The 18,815-nt window shown below is 44.1% G+C and overlaps 1 protein-coding gene across 3 annotated transcripts in view; it reads right to left on the bottom strand.

Annotated features, from left to right (window-relative positions):
- Nucleotides 1-18,267, bottom strand: part of CEMIP2 (cell migration inducing hyaluronidase 2) — a 52,112-nt gene extending 33,845 nt beyond the window's left edge. For 2 of the 3 annotated variants that reach the window (XM_075526636.1, XM_075526638.1), the window contains exons 1-2: nt 5,501-5,771; nt 4,525-4,861 (exon numbers count right to left, since the gene is read on the bottom strand). In XM_075526636.1, the coding sequence (XP_075382751.1) occupies nt 4,525-4,849 (325 nt within the window). In that variant the 5' untranslated portion in view covers nt 4,850-4,861; nt 5,501-5,771. Of the gene's footprint in view, nt 1-4,524; nt 4,862-5,500; nt 5,772-18,244 lie in introns of those variants that run through there. The other variant, XM_075526637.1, reaches the window with a different exon arrangement.
- Nucleotides 18,268-18,815: the final 548 nt, after the last annotated feature.

Genomic DNA, 18,815 nt, shown 5'->3' with positions numbered 1-18,815 from the left:
ACCACAGACTGAACTGTCAACATATACTGTTGACAACAGACACTTTCGAACCCCATCTGATTTTTTTTTTGAGATTTTCTACATCACCTGCAGTAGATGACGAGGGGTAAGTGGGAAGCACTCAGATCCACAGCAGCCACACTGAGCACTGGATGTCCTAGGCCAGCTAACGCAGTCGTAAAGCAACTAAATATCTCACCTCCCTCACGGTCTCTCCCCGTGTGAGAAAGGCTGATGCCTTCTTGCTTTTAAGCACCCAGATCACTTCTTTCAGTATAGGTTTGCAGGTAAGGGATAAAGAGGGACAAGACATCGTTAGTATATTTAGTACAATACCTTACTGGTCAGAGCAGTTTCCGGGGAGACAAGACATTTGGGTCTAAACTCATGGTTTGTACGCCTTAGAAAGTCAGCTTAAATATCAGGCTACAAACCACGCAAGAGCAGAGACTCATGCAAACCTTGCTGAAACCCTGCTGAAGGTCTGGCACTACACAGGCAATAACACCATACTACCGGGCCAGAAAAGGAGAAGCAGCAGCAAGAAGTGACAGAGCTGTGTGGGTTTGGATGAAGTTACAGCAGTGTAGTATTTACAACAGGCACATCTTTAGCATATTAAGCAGCTGAGTAATGCAGCAGCATAGACATACGACAAAAACAGAAACGGGAAGTATATTCCTTGGATTTTCTTACCAAAAGAAAACTCAGACTGAAAATATTTTTCTTAAGCAAAAGACAACCAAAAAGATGACAAAATAAACAGGTTAGCAGCCCAACTGAGAGTAACAGTCAAAATAGCCTTTACACACCTTATCTTCTGGAGAAAAGCACCCACACAGCTGCAATGCAACTTCGGGGGCAAAAAGCTCCTAGCAATAGCCCATTCTTGCAAAATCTAAAGAAAGTGAAACCTATCCACAAGTTTAACACAAGCCAGCCTTAGTTTTGCTGACAGAAACGTTTTTCCTTTGGTGTTACTCTTCACATTTCAAATCCTTTCCAGCTCAGGAAACCCACATAAACCAAGATTTGACTACCAGTGGGAAAAAATTAGCAGAACTGCACAAGGGCAAAAGGCATCAAAGTAGTAACATAAATATAAAAATAAAACCCAAAGAAAATCATTTTGGGGGGATCCTAAAGAGATTGCATTTAGAAAATGAAATTTAACACGAGGGAAAGCCAAAAAGCAAGAAGCACTGCGATCGGCAAGGCTGCCGAGCACTCACTGGATAATGCAAGTCTATTGCCTGACTCATGCAGAGTCACTAAACCCCTTCCCCCAGACACTACACACACAAGCAGTGTGAAGAAACATATTTCCTGGCAAAGGGCAATGTGAGGAAACCATGAGTCAGCAACCTGATGATTTCTGCTTAGCGTGATTCACAGAACAGAAGATCTAGTAACAGTAAATTTTTCTGTTGAGTCAGAAAGAAGAGGTATAGCACGATAACTAAAAAAATTAAATTCTGTTGTACATTACAATCCAGCAAGGAAGCCATCCGCATCAGAGGTAGCCACTCCTGTAATGCAAGCATGCTTCCGAAGCACAGTGGATCAACTTTTTGGCAAGCAGATAAGATGTGCTCACCAGAAGTATTTTGAAATTCTCCCTTAGCAACTGCAGTGGGGTGCAGGGAAACATCAAATATTTAGTACTTCACCATATGTTACCTCCAAAATTACCGATTAGATTTTACAGACCACAGTCATTGCCGCTACAGTTAAGGTTAAATGAAAACAGAAGCATAGACCAGAAAACGTTAGGTAGTTATGGCCTTGCCAAATTTAACCACTCATGTTGAAAATTTTTCAAGTCAGGCCTCTGCTTCAGAGCACTTTTGTAAAAATGGGTCAGCTCTCCTTAAGGTTTAGTTGCTTCTAATAGAGTTGGGGGGGGAGGAAGTGATATTTTTGCAAATGGTGGAGAAAAAAAAAACCCCACACAAAAAAATACACCCTGCCAAAAAAAAAAATACTAGAATCTTCCATGTGCTGGAGCAAGGATATGAAGTTTGGCAGGAGAAAAGGCAGGAAACAGTTCTCAAGATGTAGTTAAATAGTTCCTTTCTACCTGCTTAGCCACCAAGTCTGGAGTTTTTAAGGCCTCTGGGAAAAAGTTATCAGTGTTATATTATGCTCAGCAGAAGTTTATCACAGTTTGGCAGCTAAATTTTCTGAGGATCCTGTTTACCCTGGGCAAGCTCCAGCTGAGAGCTGCAAAGGCCAAGCAGAACTTTTCCCCGAAAACCTCCCCAGCTTGTCATCCTGACCCTGCAGCACAAGCCACTGGAAATGGGGAAGGAAATTGCATTTCCAGTGCTCTCCCTGATCTCCAGTGTTCAGGACTACTTAGAAAAAAAGATGATGACAGGAAGATAAAAGCAAGGAGGAAAAAAGAAACCAGCTGACAGGCAGGAACAGAAATGCAGACAAGTATCATTTTCCCTTTGGGGAAGGTATACCGGAGGTTTAGGATTTACACGCAATTACTACTAAGTCTCACATTCCCTCCACTGCCTTTCAAACAGCCATTAAAAGTACTGACAATATGGATTTCCAATTAGCCCTTAAGAAGAACACACCTAGCTGGAACTGGTGTCGTTGGCTGCCGTACCGCATGTGCTAGGTTGGAGCTGAGCGTATTAACGTTTCAACCTGTTGGGAAACTTTAGGGGGGCTGCTGCAACAACAACACCACTGCAAGATTAACATTTCAGCCAGACTTTACTTGGTGCCTGTAGGATTTTTCTCTTGTGTCAGGGTTTCCAAAGGATTCTATGGGTGCATGCTGTTCTTTTTTTTTTAAAGGACAATGCAGGGAAACTTCAGAAAGACACAATGCAACAATTAATGCTGAAAACTGGTCTGGGCTTTCATCGAGAAGCAGTGGGACATTGAAGAAAAGCAGTCATGACCTTGGGTTACTCCTTAGCCCTTACGTAAGTCATTACTGTAGACAAAAAAAAGCCCGTCTACTAAATCACAGCAACTCTTCCTGCAACATCCTCCATAACCCCAGTGATCTCTCAACCACATGCTGCCCATGCATTCAGCGCAAAAAATCCGCACAACTCTGCCTCTGGAATGAGCTACTGCAGATGAAGCAAAACCATACCAAAACCACTTACATTTTTTAAAAAAGGCAAGCCATCTCCTTCACATTATCAGCTTTTAAAGCGTAAACGGACTATTATTTTACATATCCCACAGCACATGATAACACCCCACTTCTACTAAAACCATCATCAAAATCTACAACTTTTAGTTAATTAAAAGTTAAAGTCTTGGTGTCACAGTAGAAAGGTTTTCCCCCCCAAAAGTACTTCTCAGAGTCAACTGGCTAAGTCATCCTTCAGCCTTCTCTTGAACTTGGCTGTAATGGAAGTACGTACTGCAGATACGTAGCCCTGTTACCAGTGACCTGGATCAGAACACAACATTTACTACTCCCTCAGGTATGTTTGTTTTCCTTCATAATTATTAGGAAAACTCAGTAACTTCACCCAAGAAGAGATCTCGGCAAGCCACCACCAAGAGTGCTCCGGTTAGATGTGCGCATTCATTTTGTACTGTCATCCGAAATCTTCAATTGGTTATCTAATTTGTTCAGACTGTGTTGCACTGACTTTGGAAACAGAATCTTTTGAGTTACTATGCCAAAAGCCACTGAGGAGTCCAAGTCTGTTGTGATACAACAGCCAATAGTTTCAATTCAAAACCCTGTTTATCTTTTAGAAATCTGACTTCTGCCTTAAAAAACCACCCAAAACAAAACAAAAAAAACCACCAAGCCACAAAACAACAAAACAACCCATGCTCCAAACTGTACTACCAACCTTTAGCAACTACACCTCATAGCAACTCCTAGCAGTATTTGGCCAGAGGGATGTATACTTAGTGATCAGCGGTTAATCGCATCATCTGTTCATGCTTTATAACCACTGATGCATTTGGGAGGTTTCCAAATTCAATGAAAGTCGCCCAGTTTTCTAAGATGAGCTGAAAAAAAATCAGGGCTAATAGATCAAAAAGATCCCTGCCCAATTTGTGTATAAACAAAGCAAACACGTAATGTTGGTATAAATTCTCGCAGATTTTAAAAAGTTTTTACTTGAACACTCTTTTACTACCTTCCTTAGTTACTGCTTAAACAGAAGGACTTCATTGTGTCTGCAATTGGTGAACAGATCAGACAGCATCTTCTGCAGACAAAATTACACTTATACAGCATTCACACTTCTTTCCCCCTCCCCAGTATTCTTTATTTACTGCTATGCCTTTTTGCTTCATGTAAGTAAATTGAATCATTCACAGTAAAAACACGTAAAAATGACACTGATAACAGAAACAGGAGCGGATCTTAGCCCCCAAACACTGCTTCCCTCCATTTTAAAAATTGCAGTAAGCATCCTATTTTTGCACTTAACTCTTAACACTAATCCTGATGCTGAATTATTGAATTACGTTCACAGGGACCATAGCTTCTAGGATTATTTTGTTTGCAAAAGAACTTACCATCCGGAGCATATTTTGAAGCTATTCCCAAAAAAATCCCCAGTGCAACAAAAAGTGAAAGGCTAGAAATGGCAAAGCAAACGAGAGTATTTTTATGCCTGTTGGCTTCTGCCTGGCGGCGGTGCTGATCCACTGGTAAGGACGGGAGTCTTGTCCGGGCTTCTTGTCTCGCAGAGGTAAATTCGGCTGCAGCATGGCTCTGTGAAGGTGGCGGGGGACGGAGAGGGGCAATTCTCCCCGGGACGTACCCCGAAGACCTGTGACTGCTCCCGTTCTGAGGCCGGAGGAAAGCAGGGGAGCTCCCCCTGGCATCAGTGTCTTGCATGTTATAAAGTCACTGGAACACGCACACACACACAGGGAAAAAATAAGAGACAGGCTTTCAGAATACAGAGTATAATACATAAAACAAAAAAAAAGAAACAAACATTAAAAAAAGCAATTTTAAGCCACAGGCCTTCTTAAGAAGAACAGCCACTGAAACTGTGTCTATTTAGAAAGTATCAGTCACTCAGTTGCGTGGTCATTTGCCACGGTATAACAGCTTGAGACAATAGTATATGTATCTTCGACAAAATTAAACTCAAAAGCATCTGGTATGGGAACACAGTACAGCACAGACCATTTCTTCGTAGTTCCACTAGGTATTTTTCACTGAGTGTTTTCACAGTTAATTTGTATTATGCGATTAAGAAACAAGCTGAACAATGAGAAAGCTAGCAAGCCCTTCTTCCCCACAGTTATGCAAAGAATGCCTAAATGTATTTCTTCTGCACGCAGAAGCTGAACAAACTCCTCATTGTTTTCCTTCATGAAAGAGACAAGCCTTCCTTCCACACTGGAAGCAGAAAAAAGCATTTAAATTTAATCCATAAAATACCAAACACAATTTTATTTATATTCACAGCGATGCAACTTAGTCAACACTTTTAATTAGCTAAGGCATATAGAGCCCGCAAACTCTCAGTTTACTCACAGCAAGATTCGGTTGCTAGTAAAGGTGCATCAGGAACGGTCCTGTAAGAAAGTCATCTGCATCTTGTTCAGCAAACCTCATGGTTTTTCTCGTTGCTGAGATGCCTGCGTTTGGACACAAAGCCTGGAAGCAACGTGACTGCTCCAGACCTCTGCACCTATCACCCAGAAGTGAGTGCTACTTTTATTTCAGTTACTCATATTGTTTCTGTCTTTTTCTGAAGCAACCAATGAGGAAAGCCTACCAAAAACATCGCTGCCTGGCCCATCCTCACCAGAGGTTCTAACCTACCACGCTCTTCTGGCTTGCTTTAAGAGACGCAAAACTGCATTTGACTGTTTTCTCAGGCTTTCTGGTCAACTGTGTTGTATTGTATGGAGTATTCACAAAGCTGGCATGATTCTTTATTCTTTTTTATTAACATTTCTTAGGGATGGGATTTTTTGAGAAGGCTGCTCAAGTTTCAGTTAACTGAAACCTAACTTTCTAAACTAAATCCTGAAGGGGATTTAGGCACAAGTCATGTGTATTAAATAGCAAAGTGAATTATGAAAATAAAAACTACCAATAACGGAAGGGCATAAAGATCCTCTTTCTCTTCCATTAACAAAGGGAAGTCTGAGCTACACTCTGAAGTGCCAGGCACGCTGGTGAAGGAGAAACGTGACAACTGTGATCTTATTCTGAGAAGTAGCAAAGGAGCCTTTTGTCTCCCATGCTGCAAAATCTGATACTTCACTGTTTCAAGGCAAAACAGTTGTTATTCTTGAACAGGCTGGATTACCCTTTCATGGGAGACAATGCATCTCCAGATGTACGCACAATGACAATAAAGGCACTGAAACATTAACTGGAGTAGCCATCCCAGAGCGCAAAAAATTACGCCAAGTCCTCCAGCAGTGTTTCTCGCACCTGTTCATTGTAGCAAATTGATTTTCACCATTCTCCTTTCTGTTCTTTGAGAAACTATTCCACAAACCCAATCCTCTGCTCTCAAACTTAACTGCCCTATGCGTTATGAGCACTGTGGAACAGCTTGCTTTCACCACATGTGCTTTTACACTCAACTAGTCATCTTTCAGCAGTGAAAACTCAATCATTTCTGTGTTTTAGAAGTGGTGTTAAAAGCTGAGTAGAGAAAGAGCTTTTCAACTAATTCAAAGGCAGTATTTATGTCTAGCTGAAACAAATACTGATGTATCTCTTTGATTAAAAATTTAAAGGAATCTGATCCAGTATTGAGGGGGGTTTTTTTACGGTTTGGACCCCCACCTCCTTAAACTTGGTTAAATAGTTTTCAGATATGGCATTTATCTATCACACTGACAAAATGACTGCAGAGTGTTCATTATAACATGAAACAAAGAGTTAACAAGGTTGCTCTTTGCTTATTAGCTCAAGCTCTTTGCTAGTTGCTCAAGCTAATTGCTCAGCTATATCAACTAAATCGAGAATGGTTATGCAAAACTTAACTTACTTTTACAAAATAATTTTACCACAATTTTGCCTACTAAGGCCTCAAGGTACTGCTAGCCCTTTAAAGTAAAAAGTTATGCGTTACAACAGACATGGAAAACACTTGTGTCATATTTCAAGCATATTTTATTCCGTACAAAGCATTCCACCTTGTTTGCAAGCCTCATTTTGCAAACTGTAAAAGTTTTCCAACTATCCCACTCAAGTGCAAACACAGGTCACCCCAACGACGGGTGGAAAAGAGACTGCAGAATCACTGTCTTACCCACTACAAAATAAAGAAACAGAGCCATAAGGAGATACTTAGCACAAACAAAATATATAGCTTTCCATTACAACAGGAGTAACCATTTCAACACTTCCTTCCCTCTTCCTGTGTTATTTGAAATTCTCTAGCGGAAAAAACGATCTTTTCTATCCTGTAGAGCAGCTACTGGCTTTTCTTTAAAATTAAGACACATTGATAATCTAATCCAAATTATTGACTTGTTTATTTCCACTGTGTGGAAGTCTTCAGATAGCACCACACAAATGCAAGTGTGGTAATTGGCTATATGGCCAGTTACACCCTAGAGAGTGCGGTTATTTTGTTGCACAAATACAGTCTGAGTAAAATGCGGGGGGGGAGGGGGGGCACAGAATCTGACTGAACTATTTAAATACCACATTTCCTTGCAAGTCCCCATGCACCTGAATTTTTCCATGTAACACTTTTTCTTTCTCCACCCAAGGCTTGCCATTTCCCTTTGATTTGTGCCTATGCTGTATTCTATTTTTTTGGGGGGGGGGGGGGGGGGGGCAAAAATAAGTTGCGGTCAAAGGTCCCAGGAGACCATTTGCAATTATAAACACCAGAGAGGACTGGCTCCTGTCACCAGGATCTCCTAAACCCACAGAAGTATGAGGTCTCCTAAAGGAGCTCATGATCTGGACATCTCCTGATGGTACAGTCCTAGACAAGAACACCACCACTTTTACGATTGTACTGTAGCATACAGAGTGACGCAGTATTTTACTTTTCAGCTTGCTTCAAAACGATTTCAGTAAAAGTCAAGTTCTTGCACACAATATACAACTAATTACCTTACCTAACAGAGTTATACAGAATTCAGTCTGTACAAATCTGTTATTTGCCATGCCATTCAGGCAGGCTGCTATCTCAGTATTTGCAAACTTCTTGCCCTTCAGCCTTCAACAGGGTACTATGCAGTATTTTCAAACCCGTTATTCACCACAGCTTTTAGTCAGGGCCACACATAAGTATGTTCTTCCAGCTCACCAGTACCAGGGAAGCTTCCAATGCACGGATTCAGCTAGAGCATCTCAGATGCTTCAGCCCACCATGTACTCGTCACCACCCATCTGCTGGAAGGCTACACTAATTGCATGTCACTCTTTTGCAAGAGTACTGCTACTCTACACAATCCAGATTTCTGCTTATGCACCCCTTCCCACAACATAAGCAAGCAAGTACTTCTCATACTCATCACATCAGCCAAGTCAGTTTAAACCATCTTAAATAAAAAAAAAAAAAAATTAAAAATAAAAAAAGGAGTTTATTTTGCACAGCGTCTAAGTAAAAACAGTGATTAGCTGCAAGTCTAGCTCTGCCAACAGAGCATCTGAGCTGTGTGGACAGCAAACCCCAGCAGGCAGACAGCAATGAGCCACTGAACAGGCTGCAACATCTCCAGTCTCCTCATGTATTCCTTCACCACTTTTAACTTGTGCCACTACTACACGCTCACACAAGCCCACATTGTTCCACACTGGCAGAAACTAGAAACATATGCACTGTACAACCAAGGGATAACATCTGAATCTTCCGAGACATGAGCGTGTGCTCAGAAGCAAGCGGCATGCTTATCTGTTACTCCCTTTGGGGCTGGCTTCCTGGAAAGGAACTGGATTCTTTCACAAGGTAATTCAAAACATCACCTGACACCACCCAAAATGTGAGAAATATATCAAGATATTTCACACTTTTCTCCTGTCAAATGCTTAGTGTAACAAAACATGTCAAATGCACTAGAAAACTCCCACACCCTTGCACCTTCTCAAAACTTTGTAAACCCTTACTTCCATACAGTGCAAAGAAATTAATGCTTCCCTTAAAGCATATTTTAAGGATGCATAGTTCACAGGTCTTAAAAATAAAACAAAAGAGAAACTAGAAGAAATCCCACTTCTGTTGCCCCGGGCTATCAGGCACCACCAGCTGTAGGGCTGACCTGTTACCACACCGTTTAATCTCAGAGTATATAACTGCGATTAAGGCAAAGACTGAGGAAGGGTGGGGGAAAACCACACACATCAAGAAAAGTATTTCCCCATGCAATACAGTGCCACATTGGTTATTGCTGCTTTCCTGGCACAGGCACTTGTCTGGTATGAGATCAAAGGGCAGTGAGAAACCCAAGAGAAGTGAAAGGGATAAGAAGTCAGTATTAAAAAGCTCCTAAGTAGCTGCAATTACTGAACAGAAAGTGGTGTGAAGCAAACTCCTAAAGTATGACATGCACACCTTTACAAGCCTCCAAGCTCGTCAACTACAGCAGAGATACTAATTTCAGGACAATGTTTCAAGTGCCTTAGAGGTCCCCAGTTCAACAAATCTTAACCTCACCATTAAGAAAATTAATGGTTCCCAGTAGACACATGGGGTGCCCCCATGCTTTCCTATCCAGTTCCACATTTTCTTCCACTGCCTTGTTTTGAAGTTACACCTATTCACTACAATAATAGATGGCATGTTTGTAGGAACCTTTTCCACCCGTGTGTGCAAAAGCTGGAAAGAATGTGTGCACAGTAAAACACATTAACACAGTTAAGTAACTGTTGGAAATCACAACAATGTTTATAACACCCTGAAAAATCCCAGCTGACTTAAAGTGTAAAAACTCTAGACATCTTCTATCATATACACTGTTTTCTGCATGCCACCACTGAGCCTTCTGCCTTGCCCAGCAGTTTCAGAAGAAAATCTGAGGACAAACAGAAAGAGTCAGTGAGAAACAGATACAAACACAGTAAGAATTATAAAACTTTGTCCAAAATAAGTCATGTTGTGCCAGATTTTCTGAATTTCCTGTGTAGCAACTATTAATTTTTAATGATTTTTTTGGCACACAGAAAATGCACAAAATTGCATGATATGCAACCACTGGAAGCTACTTGAGCTGAGGACCACATTTCTTAAAACAAGTCTTTCCAAAGTACCACAGATCAAGAGACAGAAGTGCCTGCATGCATAATATTTACAGTATAATACAAGGTCTGTAGACAGAAGTAATCTTCATCAACTGGTCTAACGAAATCTTTTGAGCACACAAGTCTCTCTCTGGGTCAGAAGCAAATTTGAAACATATATACAAGTCGGGAAAGTTTAATTACATATGTTTAGGTCATATGCAAAACAATTTAGTTATTAGATACGGATTAGAAAGGATGCTGGGGCGGGGGGGAGAGGATGTTGAGAAGATTGCTTCCCAAGGGAAGGAGATAGGTAATTTGCAGCCTGTGGAATATGAGTTTGTCTGTGGGAACAAGTATGAAGTTACAGCACATCAAGCAAAACCACTCTCGGGTTCACGGCTTACAGCATACAGGAGAGCCATTAATTTAGTCCCTAGCCCCTTCTGAAGGCATTTGGTAGATCTCCATTAAGCATGATGCTGAAAGATCAGAGGCAAAGTGGGGGGTTTGTACAAGAAAAATGGTTCCCTTCTCCAATGACAACGGGGCTTTTGTCCTTCACCCAGTTTGTGTGAATGAGCTCTGCAGCACTCTTGGTTTCACCTACATAATGGTCAGGAAAGCATATGATGCAGCAGATGAAATACCTAACTTTCTGAAAAGTTCGTGTACCAAACTTAGAGATCTTTGTAGTTCTTCTGCAGAGATGCATCTTACTGCGGAAACTGCAGGAACATGTTGGTCTTTTCCAGTTCCTGGACACCGAACATTACCCTGCAAGCACTCAAGTGTTCTTAGCAGACCTCAAGACAGTGCTATTTTCAGTCTGCTCTAATACATTAGTAACATCTTCAGATCTTGACCATTGAAACAAAGAAACCCAAGCCAGAAGCCACAGCATTGAACTATGGTCTGTGTATCTAAAATGATGCCTGACGCTTCCAGTGACTTCAATTTTTTTTTCCCCTTTGTTTCTTTTTGACACAGTTATTCTTTATAAATCACAAATTGGGGAACTCTATTCTGTTTTTCATTCACTGTTAAAACAATAGCACATTCTGCTGTAGGAAGTTATTCAAAAACCATTTGTTTCTTTGCATACACCAATGACTTAAATACAGAGGATCCAAGAGAGCACACTAGGAAATACGGCACGTGTGCTGAAATAGGCAACATGAATACAGTAATTTTTACTGTTTCTCTCATTTTCAGAAATGAAAGATTTAATAACTTGCATAAGAGATCAAGAGTGGAAACTTGCATTTTAATCATGCATCTGCCATTAGCTTGCTGCATGAGTCACAGCTTATTTGGGCCCCAAGCCTGTAACATGAGAAAAAAAGCGGTCACTAGCCTCACAGGGACATTGTGAGAGTTAGTTTACAGAACACTTTGGTCTCCCTCAGCTCAGCAATGCATCTGAGTACAAGCCTACTTTTAGACAAATAAATAGCTCTGTTTAAGTCAAAAGCTTCCACATGAAAGTAACGGATTTGCAGCATTCACCTTAAGAGAACCTGAAGAAGATGGTAGGGAAAAAAGCTAAAAACAGGAAAAAAATTCCTTTAAACTACTTCTCATATTGACAATAAGAAGAAGTGGTATCTACAGACATTTACAGTCTCTAGAAGAACACAAATCCCATCCAAAACCTCTACAGCTTAGGACTTCACTGCAGGAAAATTTTCTATGTAATGGTAACATACTTCAGAAAAGTGAAGTCCAGTTCTGGCACTACCTTGAATCACTGGTTAAACAGAGTTCTGGCCTGCAATCCACTCAGATGAGGAAGAGACTAGTTGAGTCAGGTGAGACTAGATACCTGTTTTCTTCTTATTAAATTAGAAAAGCTCTCATAAATAGATTATAGGCATATATTACAGTACAGAATGTAGCAGGCAGTGGGGAAAAGAGTCAGATCCCATATTTAGCTTTGGTCAACAGACATAAGAATAAATACTCCAAAAAACTCCTGACTCTATTGATAGAATCACTTAATAATCAGTGGGTTGTCATGTTCAAATCATAGTTAAAACATGAATCAGTAGCATAACATGCTCTCTTCCATATCAATATATGCATTTCCTCCTTCCTCATCCTGGTATTTTGTACTTATCCTGGTTTTCTTCTCAGGTACAGGTCTCAAGTTCTTATAATTTTTTTTCAGTCCAACTCAAATTTCAGTAAGTGATATGCCACCTCTTATTCTACTTACTTGAAGGATTGTCTCTGCAGTTTTTAATTGTGCATCAGCCACAAAGGAAACAATGCTGCTGGAGAAGCTGAATTGCTGCAGCTGCACACCTACATTCTTTTAGAGTTGTCTTGAGCCATTTGTATGAGCCAAGTTAAATGAGTTTGCATTAAAGATAATTAAGCTAAGAGCTCCAAATCACATCCACTGAGCAAACAGCCGTGACATCAGCACCTCTTAGCTGTTTGAACCCCCAAAGGACTCTTCATCCTGGAGAAGGATGACTAAGAGAGAGGATATATGACACAGGTCCATACAGTCAGAAGTAGCACTGAGAATGCAAATGACTGTTCATGTCTCTTCCAAGAAAAAAAAAAAAAAGGCAGACAAAGAGGTTTCTGAACCTGACTCAGTAGTGGATGCTATTGACTTCAAGAACTTACGTGGGTTCAAAGAAAAACAAGGCCACAGAAGAGAAGTCAGTCGAGGATTGTTGCATAAATAATAGCACCTCGAGCTTAGGAAGTCCTAGAACCATAAGCTGTTGGAAGCTGCAAGTATCATTATGTAGTATCTTTACCAGACATCTATTACTCGTCACTGTCAGACATCGGGTAATTGTCTGGATGGACACTTTGTCTGGTATGATATGGCCATTCTTCGACTATGCTTTAAGACCTCATTTAACTGTCTTCTTCTGCCCCCACTTTTCCAAAATCATCTCCTCCTAATAAGGGCCAAATCCCTCCTCAGCTCAGCCACTGCAATTGTCTGTTGACATTATCAGCACAAAATACACCTGGTGGCTTAAATTAACATGCCAGACTGGCATAAGGTAGCTGAAACATAGGAACAGTTTTCATTTTGCTGTAGGAACGGTGGCCTCCAGCAGAAGGGCAGGGCACATACCAGCTAAACCTGTGAGAGCACAAAGCCTTAAAAGTAACAGTCTTGTCAAAAGAGCTTCTACAGCTAAGCTAATGCAGGATAACTTGACTGTATGTCTGAACACCAACATCCTCTATGGCTCTAAGGCATCACAGGAGTCACAGAACTACGCGAGTCGAGAGCCTAGTGAATAACATACAGTGATTTAACTTACACGACATAAAACTCCTGTACAACTTTAGAAAAGAAAAAACATTTTTCGTCATTTCCCTTTTATAAAAATCACGTACAGCATATTTGGGATATCTCAAAACAGAAGCAAGTCTTTAAAAAGCAAAACAAAGCCTTCTAATCCACCATTAAGTACGCATTCTGCTGAGCTGGTGGCTGCATTCATATTTTGGATTACTGTGGTAAATTCCTGTCTAGGAAACTCCAAGAACTTTGCACCCAACAGCCAAGCCCTGCAATATCCTGCCAGGTATAGCTAGTCATTTTGCATGACTGCACTACACTTTTCTTTTTTCCTTCTTAATCCCATGCGCCAAAGAGATAGAAGAGCTACTAGTACATTCCCTTTTGTTAACCTACTTCACAACAAAGGCATAAAATCAGTTACAAGTTCTAAAGTATGCATTCTTTAACATCTTCAGTATTTCCTTTCCATATTGGCAAATACATCACTTTTCTCCCTCACATCTTTCTTCAAGGTATATAGTCTTCTACTCCCTCTCCATTTCCTTTCTCAGTATTACTATTCCAAGAAAAAATTTCTGTGGATTTCTACACCCACATCTACAAACAATTCATTCCCATTTGTCTTGCCAAAAACATCTCCATTAAATCAGTAGTGAAATCCTTTTTAGTAAAAATAAGCTGAGAATGGATCAAGTCTAATCATGACTTGATTCCAAACAAGAAACTGTAATCTACAATACAGATTTTAATCACATTTTGATGTATACTTTAGGTGATTTTATCGAACTGCCTTGCTAATGCAAAGAAGGAACTTTACCAATATACTTCAGACTACGCTCCTATCATGCAATTTTTTAATATACAGAAAGTGAGATTTACTAGATGATAATTTTCCCACTAATGTCTGTCAGCAGTTTTTAATCACTGGCGCAAGCACACAGAAGGTGAAGAACAGCAAGCACTTGTCGCCGCAAGCACTGTGGGACAAGCTTCCTTGCAGAGATGCACGATGTGGCCCATCAGCTGAGGAGCTCCTTTAGCTGTGAGGCGGGGGTAGCAGGGGTGTACCTCTACAGCTGTGGAGGCTGTAGCGTCAGCCCCCAGCAGACACTGGGGAGCAGGTTCCCCCTCCATCTCCTGTGCAAGGCAGAACAAAGAGGAGGTGGAGCTCTGATCCCAGTGTAGAGGGTGGTCAGTGCCTTCCCAGGGGTAAAGGAGCAAAGGACTACCTCATACTCAACAGATAAGATAAACACAACTGAGTCACTGAATAACATCCTTGACATTTCTAATACCCATCTTTCTTTCCTCACGTGGAGGAAAAATAACAACCTGCAGAACACTGCTCATTTTGTGCAAACAAAACTTCCACACCAAGATGCTGAACTGACGTACTTAAAAATGCACAAAAATAGTATGCTAAAACTGTTTATTAAAGATTTTTCTGCAATGTGCTAGACACATGATAAGGGAAGTTAATGACTGTGCTTGGTATTAAAAGCAAATGAATAAGTTATCTGTAATTAAAGAATGTTTCTAGTCCAGATTGTCCAAGGTATGTGGGCATCTATTTGCATCTTTAGTGATAAGAATGTTGCTTTCAAGTATTTAAATCAGACTGAAAAGCACCTGTCCCACTGTACCCTATCATTACTCAAGGAAATAAAACCTAACCTCCTTTCAAGTACAAGCTATTCAAATATGTATTAACTGAGATTTAAAAACTGGGGGGGGGGGGGGGGGGGACGACACACACATGAGACGATCAAGCTGTAAAGTAACCAAGGAAGTACCACAGTTTGTTCTTCAATCTTCTAGGATTAGTAGATCTCCTTGTGCTGTACCTATTTTTATATTCACGCCTTAGGGGAAAAACAACCTTTTTGTTCCCCCTGCTCCATACCCTGGTTTGTCAACTTGGAAGAAATGTGAACTGTGCCACCAAATGGTAACCCTTCCAGTCATGGGACCAGTTACTGCTGGGAAACCTTTAGTGGATTTTACAGGGCCTGCTGAAAACAACAGTTTTTCCACACAGGGGTCACCATCCTCTACTGCTTAGTGTCTCCGCCAATTAGCAACAAGTCTGATGAACAGGTTAAAAGCTTCCAGCCGACCCTCACCACCACCTTCCCCACAAAATATTGTGGGGCTAAAGTGTTAACGTTCATAATTTAAAAAATCCTACAGTCCACCACTGAAAAAAATATCTATCCACATCTCAAAACAGCACACGCCACAGCTACTGTTCAGATCAGATGCTAAATTTCAGAAGACACTTCTGCAGTCTCACTTTAGCAAGGACCTCACAGCAGTCCTCTTGTCTCTCCCCCCCACCCTTTTTCTTCTTTTTCTTCCTGAATCCGTTTGTACCTGGGGGCATTACTTGTGCTTTACATAAAACTGTTATTCTTCTGGACACTTTGCCTAGCTCGAGCCCCTAGCATACACTCTGCTGGATGCTGTATTCGTAGGGAAAGAGCAAGAGGAACAGGCCCGACAAACTTGATCTGGCAGAAGATTTCACATTCGTGCAGGCAGTGCGCAGGATCCATACAGACAAAGCACCTCCGAGAGCTACAGACTCCTAAGAACAAAGATGAACCTCCCCTCCTCCCTACTGCTACCCATGGGCCATTTCACATCAGTAATGCAGATAAGCTGTTACAAATCTTTTTCTGTGATCCATCAAAACTCGACTGATGCCACCCAAAAATGAGAAGTACTGCTTTATCTTCCTTATTGCATTGTCTTTGTCAAGCCCCAGGCACTACTTCGTTTTTGTAACTACTCAGGAATATAAAATCTCTTCCCTTTTAAAGAATCCGTGCCGCTAATTCACATTTAAAATATAAACAAGGATAGGATCTTCAGCCCACACCCCTCATCTGAGCTGTGCTGTAGCACAAATGTAGCGCATTCATCACCGCACACCCTCTTTTATTAGGAGGGTTGAGATATACCACTCCCGCTGTTTTTTCCGTGCCTCTGGGCAGGTAAAGCAGGCTGCCGGTTACCAGGCACAGGAAAGGCAAGCCGTCATAACCCAGGCGCTCGGGGATGCCTATCAGGGCAGGTCCTAGCGGAGCGACTGCCGTGGAAACGGTCTGAGCCCAGCCTTGCTTCGCGGCGTGATGCCGGGAGCATCCGGCCAGGAGCGCTCACAAAAGCGATGGAGCCCTGCCCACGCAGCCCCCGCCGCGGCACCTGCCGCCGCACCCCGCGGAGGGGCGCGGAGCCCACACCTGCCGGCAAGGCGGGCGCCGGGGGCACGCGCACGCCGGGGGCACACGCCGCCTCCGCGCCCAGCGCCCGGGACGCGCTCGCACGGCCCCGGGCGGAGCAGGCGGCTCCACCGGGCAGCCGCGGCTGCGCCCGCCGCCGGCCCTCCCCGCCCCGCCGCCGGCTGCCGCCGCCCCCGCTCCCTCCTCTGCTCTCCCCTCCCCTCCCTTCCTTCTCTCCCCTCCCGCCGGCCCCGCGAACAAAAGAGGCCGGTGCCGCAGCGGCCGACCGGGCAGCCGCGGCAGGCCGGCCCGCGGCCCGGCGGCTCGCCCTCGCCGGCAGCCCCGTCCCGCCCCGCCGCAGCGCCTCGCCGCTGCCGGCCCCGCCGCCGCCGCCCCCGGCCGGGCGCGCACTCACCTGGGCCCGGCGCGGCGCGGCGCGGCGGCGCGCTCAGGGCGGCGGCATGGCGCTCCCCGCCCCGGACACGGCGGGAGGCCGCCCGGCTGCTCGCCACCTCCCGCCGCTCCCCGCCCCGGCTGCCGCCCTTACGCAATTGGCAGCGGCCGCAGCCCCCCCGGGGCGACGATCCCCGGCCCCGAAAGGAGGCGGCTGCGCCCCGCCGCCGCGGCCCCGCCTCCCGCCGCCCCCGCGCCGGGGGAGGAGCAGCGGGGCCGCCCCGAGCCGCGCCGCCCGCCCCTCGCACCGCGCCGGCACCGCCCGCCCCGCCCCGCCCCGCTCCGCTCCGCTCCGCGCTCCGCCTGGCGCCGCGCTGCTCGCCCCGGCCCGGCCCGGCCCGGCCCTGCCCGTGGCAGCGGCAGCGGCGGCGGCGGCGCCCCCGGCCCGGCCCGGCCCGGCCCGGCCGTGGAGGTGCCCGGCCACCCCCGGCCCGGCGGGACTGCGGCAGCCCCGGCTCTCCCACCCGCTGGGAAGGGGCCGGGTGCCCCCTCCTGCAGCGCCCCGGGCTGGGGGGCGGGAGCAGGCACGGGGCGCCTTGCACCCCTGCCTCGACCCACGGCCCTCCTCCGGGCGGCGTGGAAAAAAGCTAAATTACGGCTAAAATACCAAACACAGCGTTAGATGCCCGTGTCCGATAAAAAAAAAAATCCACACTAGAAGCGCACAGGTGCTGCCGGGGGGGTATAAAAGGTGCCCGTTGTAGGAGAGCAGGTAGAGGAGCAGGGGGTCAGCGAGGGGAGACACAACGTGCTGTCTCCGTCAGGACAGCGGGGAGGGACACGCGAAGTAAATCGGGCAACACTAGTAAAAAGCAGAAAGGTACGAGGCGGTTGTCATTACATGTAGGCTTACTGGGCTGAAAGGGAACAGAGAATAAAGTTACTTACAGGAGTCGTAGCCCGGGCAGTCTCTGACCTGGGAAAAGAGCTGGCTGGAAAATCTGATTCCGCTTTCTGGGAATTTATTTTTTTTTTTTAAAGTCTGATTTGGAGTAAAATCAAACTAAAGCCAAAAATGTGCTGAATTTCAAGGAACCAGTGCCTGCAGCTGTTCTACAGCAAAGAACATGAAGCTGATTTAGAAACTCAGAGGGACCGTGAAGCTCCAGGACTTACCTTTGCTGGGGACCCAGAGCTCCAGGGCACCTCAGCCTCCCAGGCTGTCAGCTTTGATGTAGATCTGACAACGGGCTTCTCTTTAAGTTTGGGACCTCCCACCGTTTCCAGTGCACCGAGGCTGGGCCAAACTCATTACAAATTAAAAAAAAAAAAACCTGCCCTGTTCAGGTTCGAGATGCTTTCAATGAAATGGCTTGGGAAATACAGCCAGCGTTTTCCAACATAATTATTTCCCTGGAAAATTCCAGACAGCTGGAAACGAAGTGATAACTCATTTATATTCCTATAAGCACTGCCCTATGTAACTTTAGTTCTAGCGATTTCTTCTTTGTTTACCAGTAAGCATAGCCTGTGTTTGCTTACAGCATATGGAGACATCTAGTGACTAAATAATAAACTGCAAATCAACTTCAATTAGCCTGAAATCTTAGATACTATACTAGGATCCTTCGCTTGCCATATTTCACTAGGACCGCAGCATTCAGGGTGGTACAATTGCAAACCACCGCAGCGCAAAATAGCAGTTGCCGTCCGTGGGGACCGTGATGGAATGAGCAGCTGCAATAAC

This window comes from Mycteria americana, chromosome Z, assembly GCF_035582795.1.
Source record: "Mycteria americana isolate JAX WOST 10 ecotype Jacksonville Zoo and Gardens chromosome Z, USCA_MyAme_1.0, whole genome shotgun sequence".
Taxonomy (NCBI): Eukaryota; Metazoa; Chordata; class Aves; order Ciconiiformes; family Ciconiidae; genus Mycteria; species Mycteria americana.
This window is presented reverse-complemented; position numbering and strand designations above follow the sequence as displayed.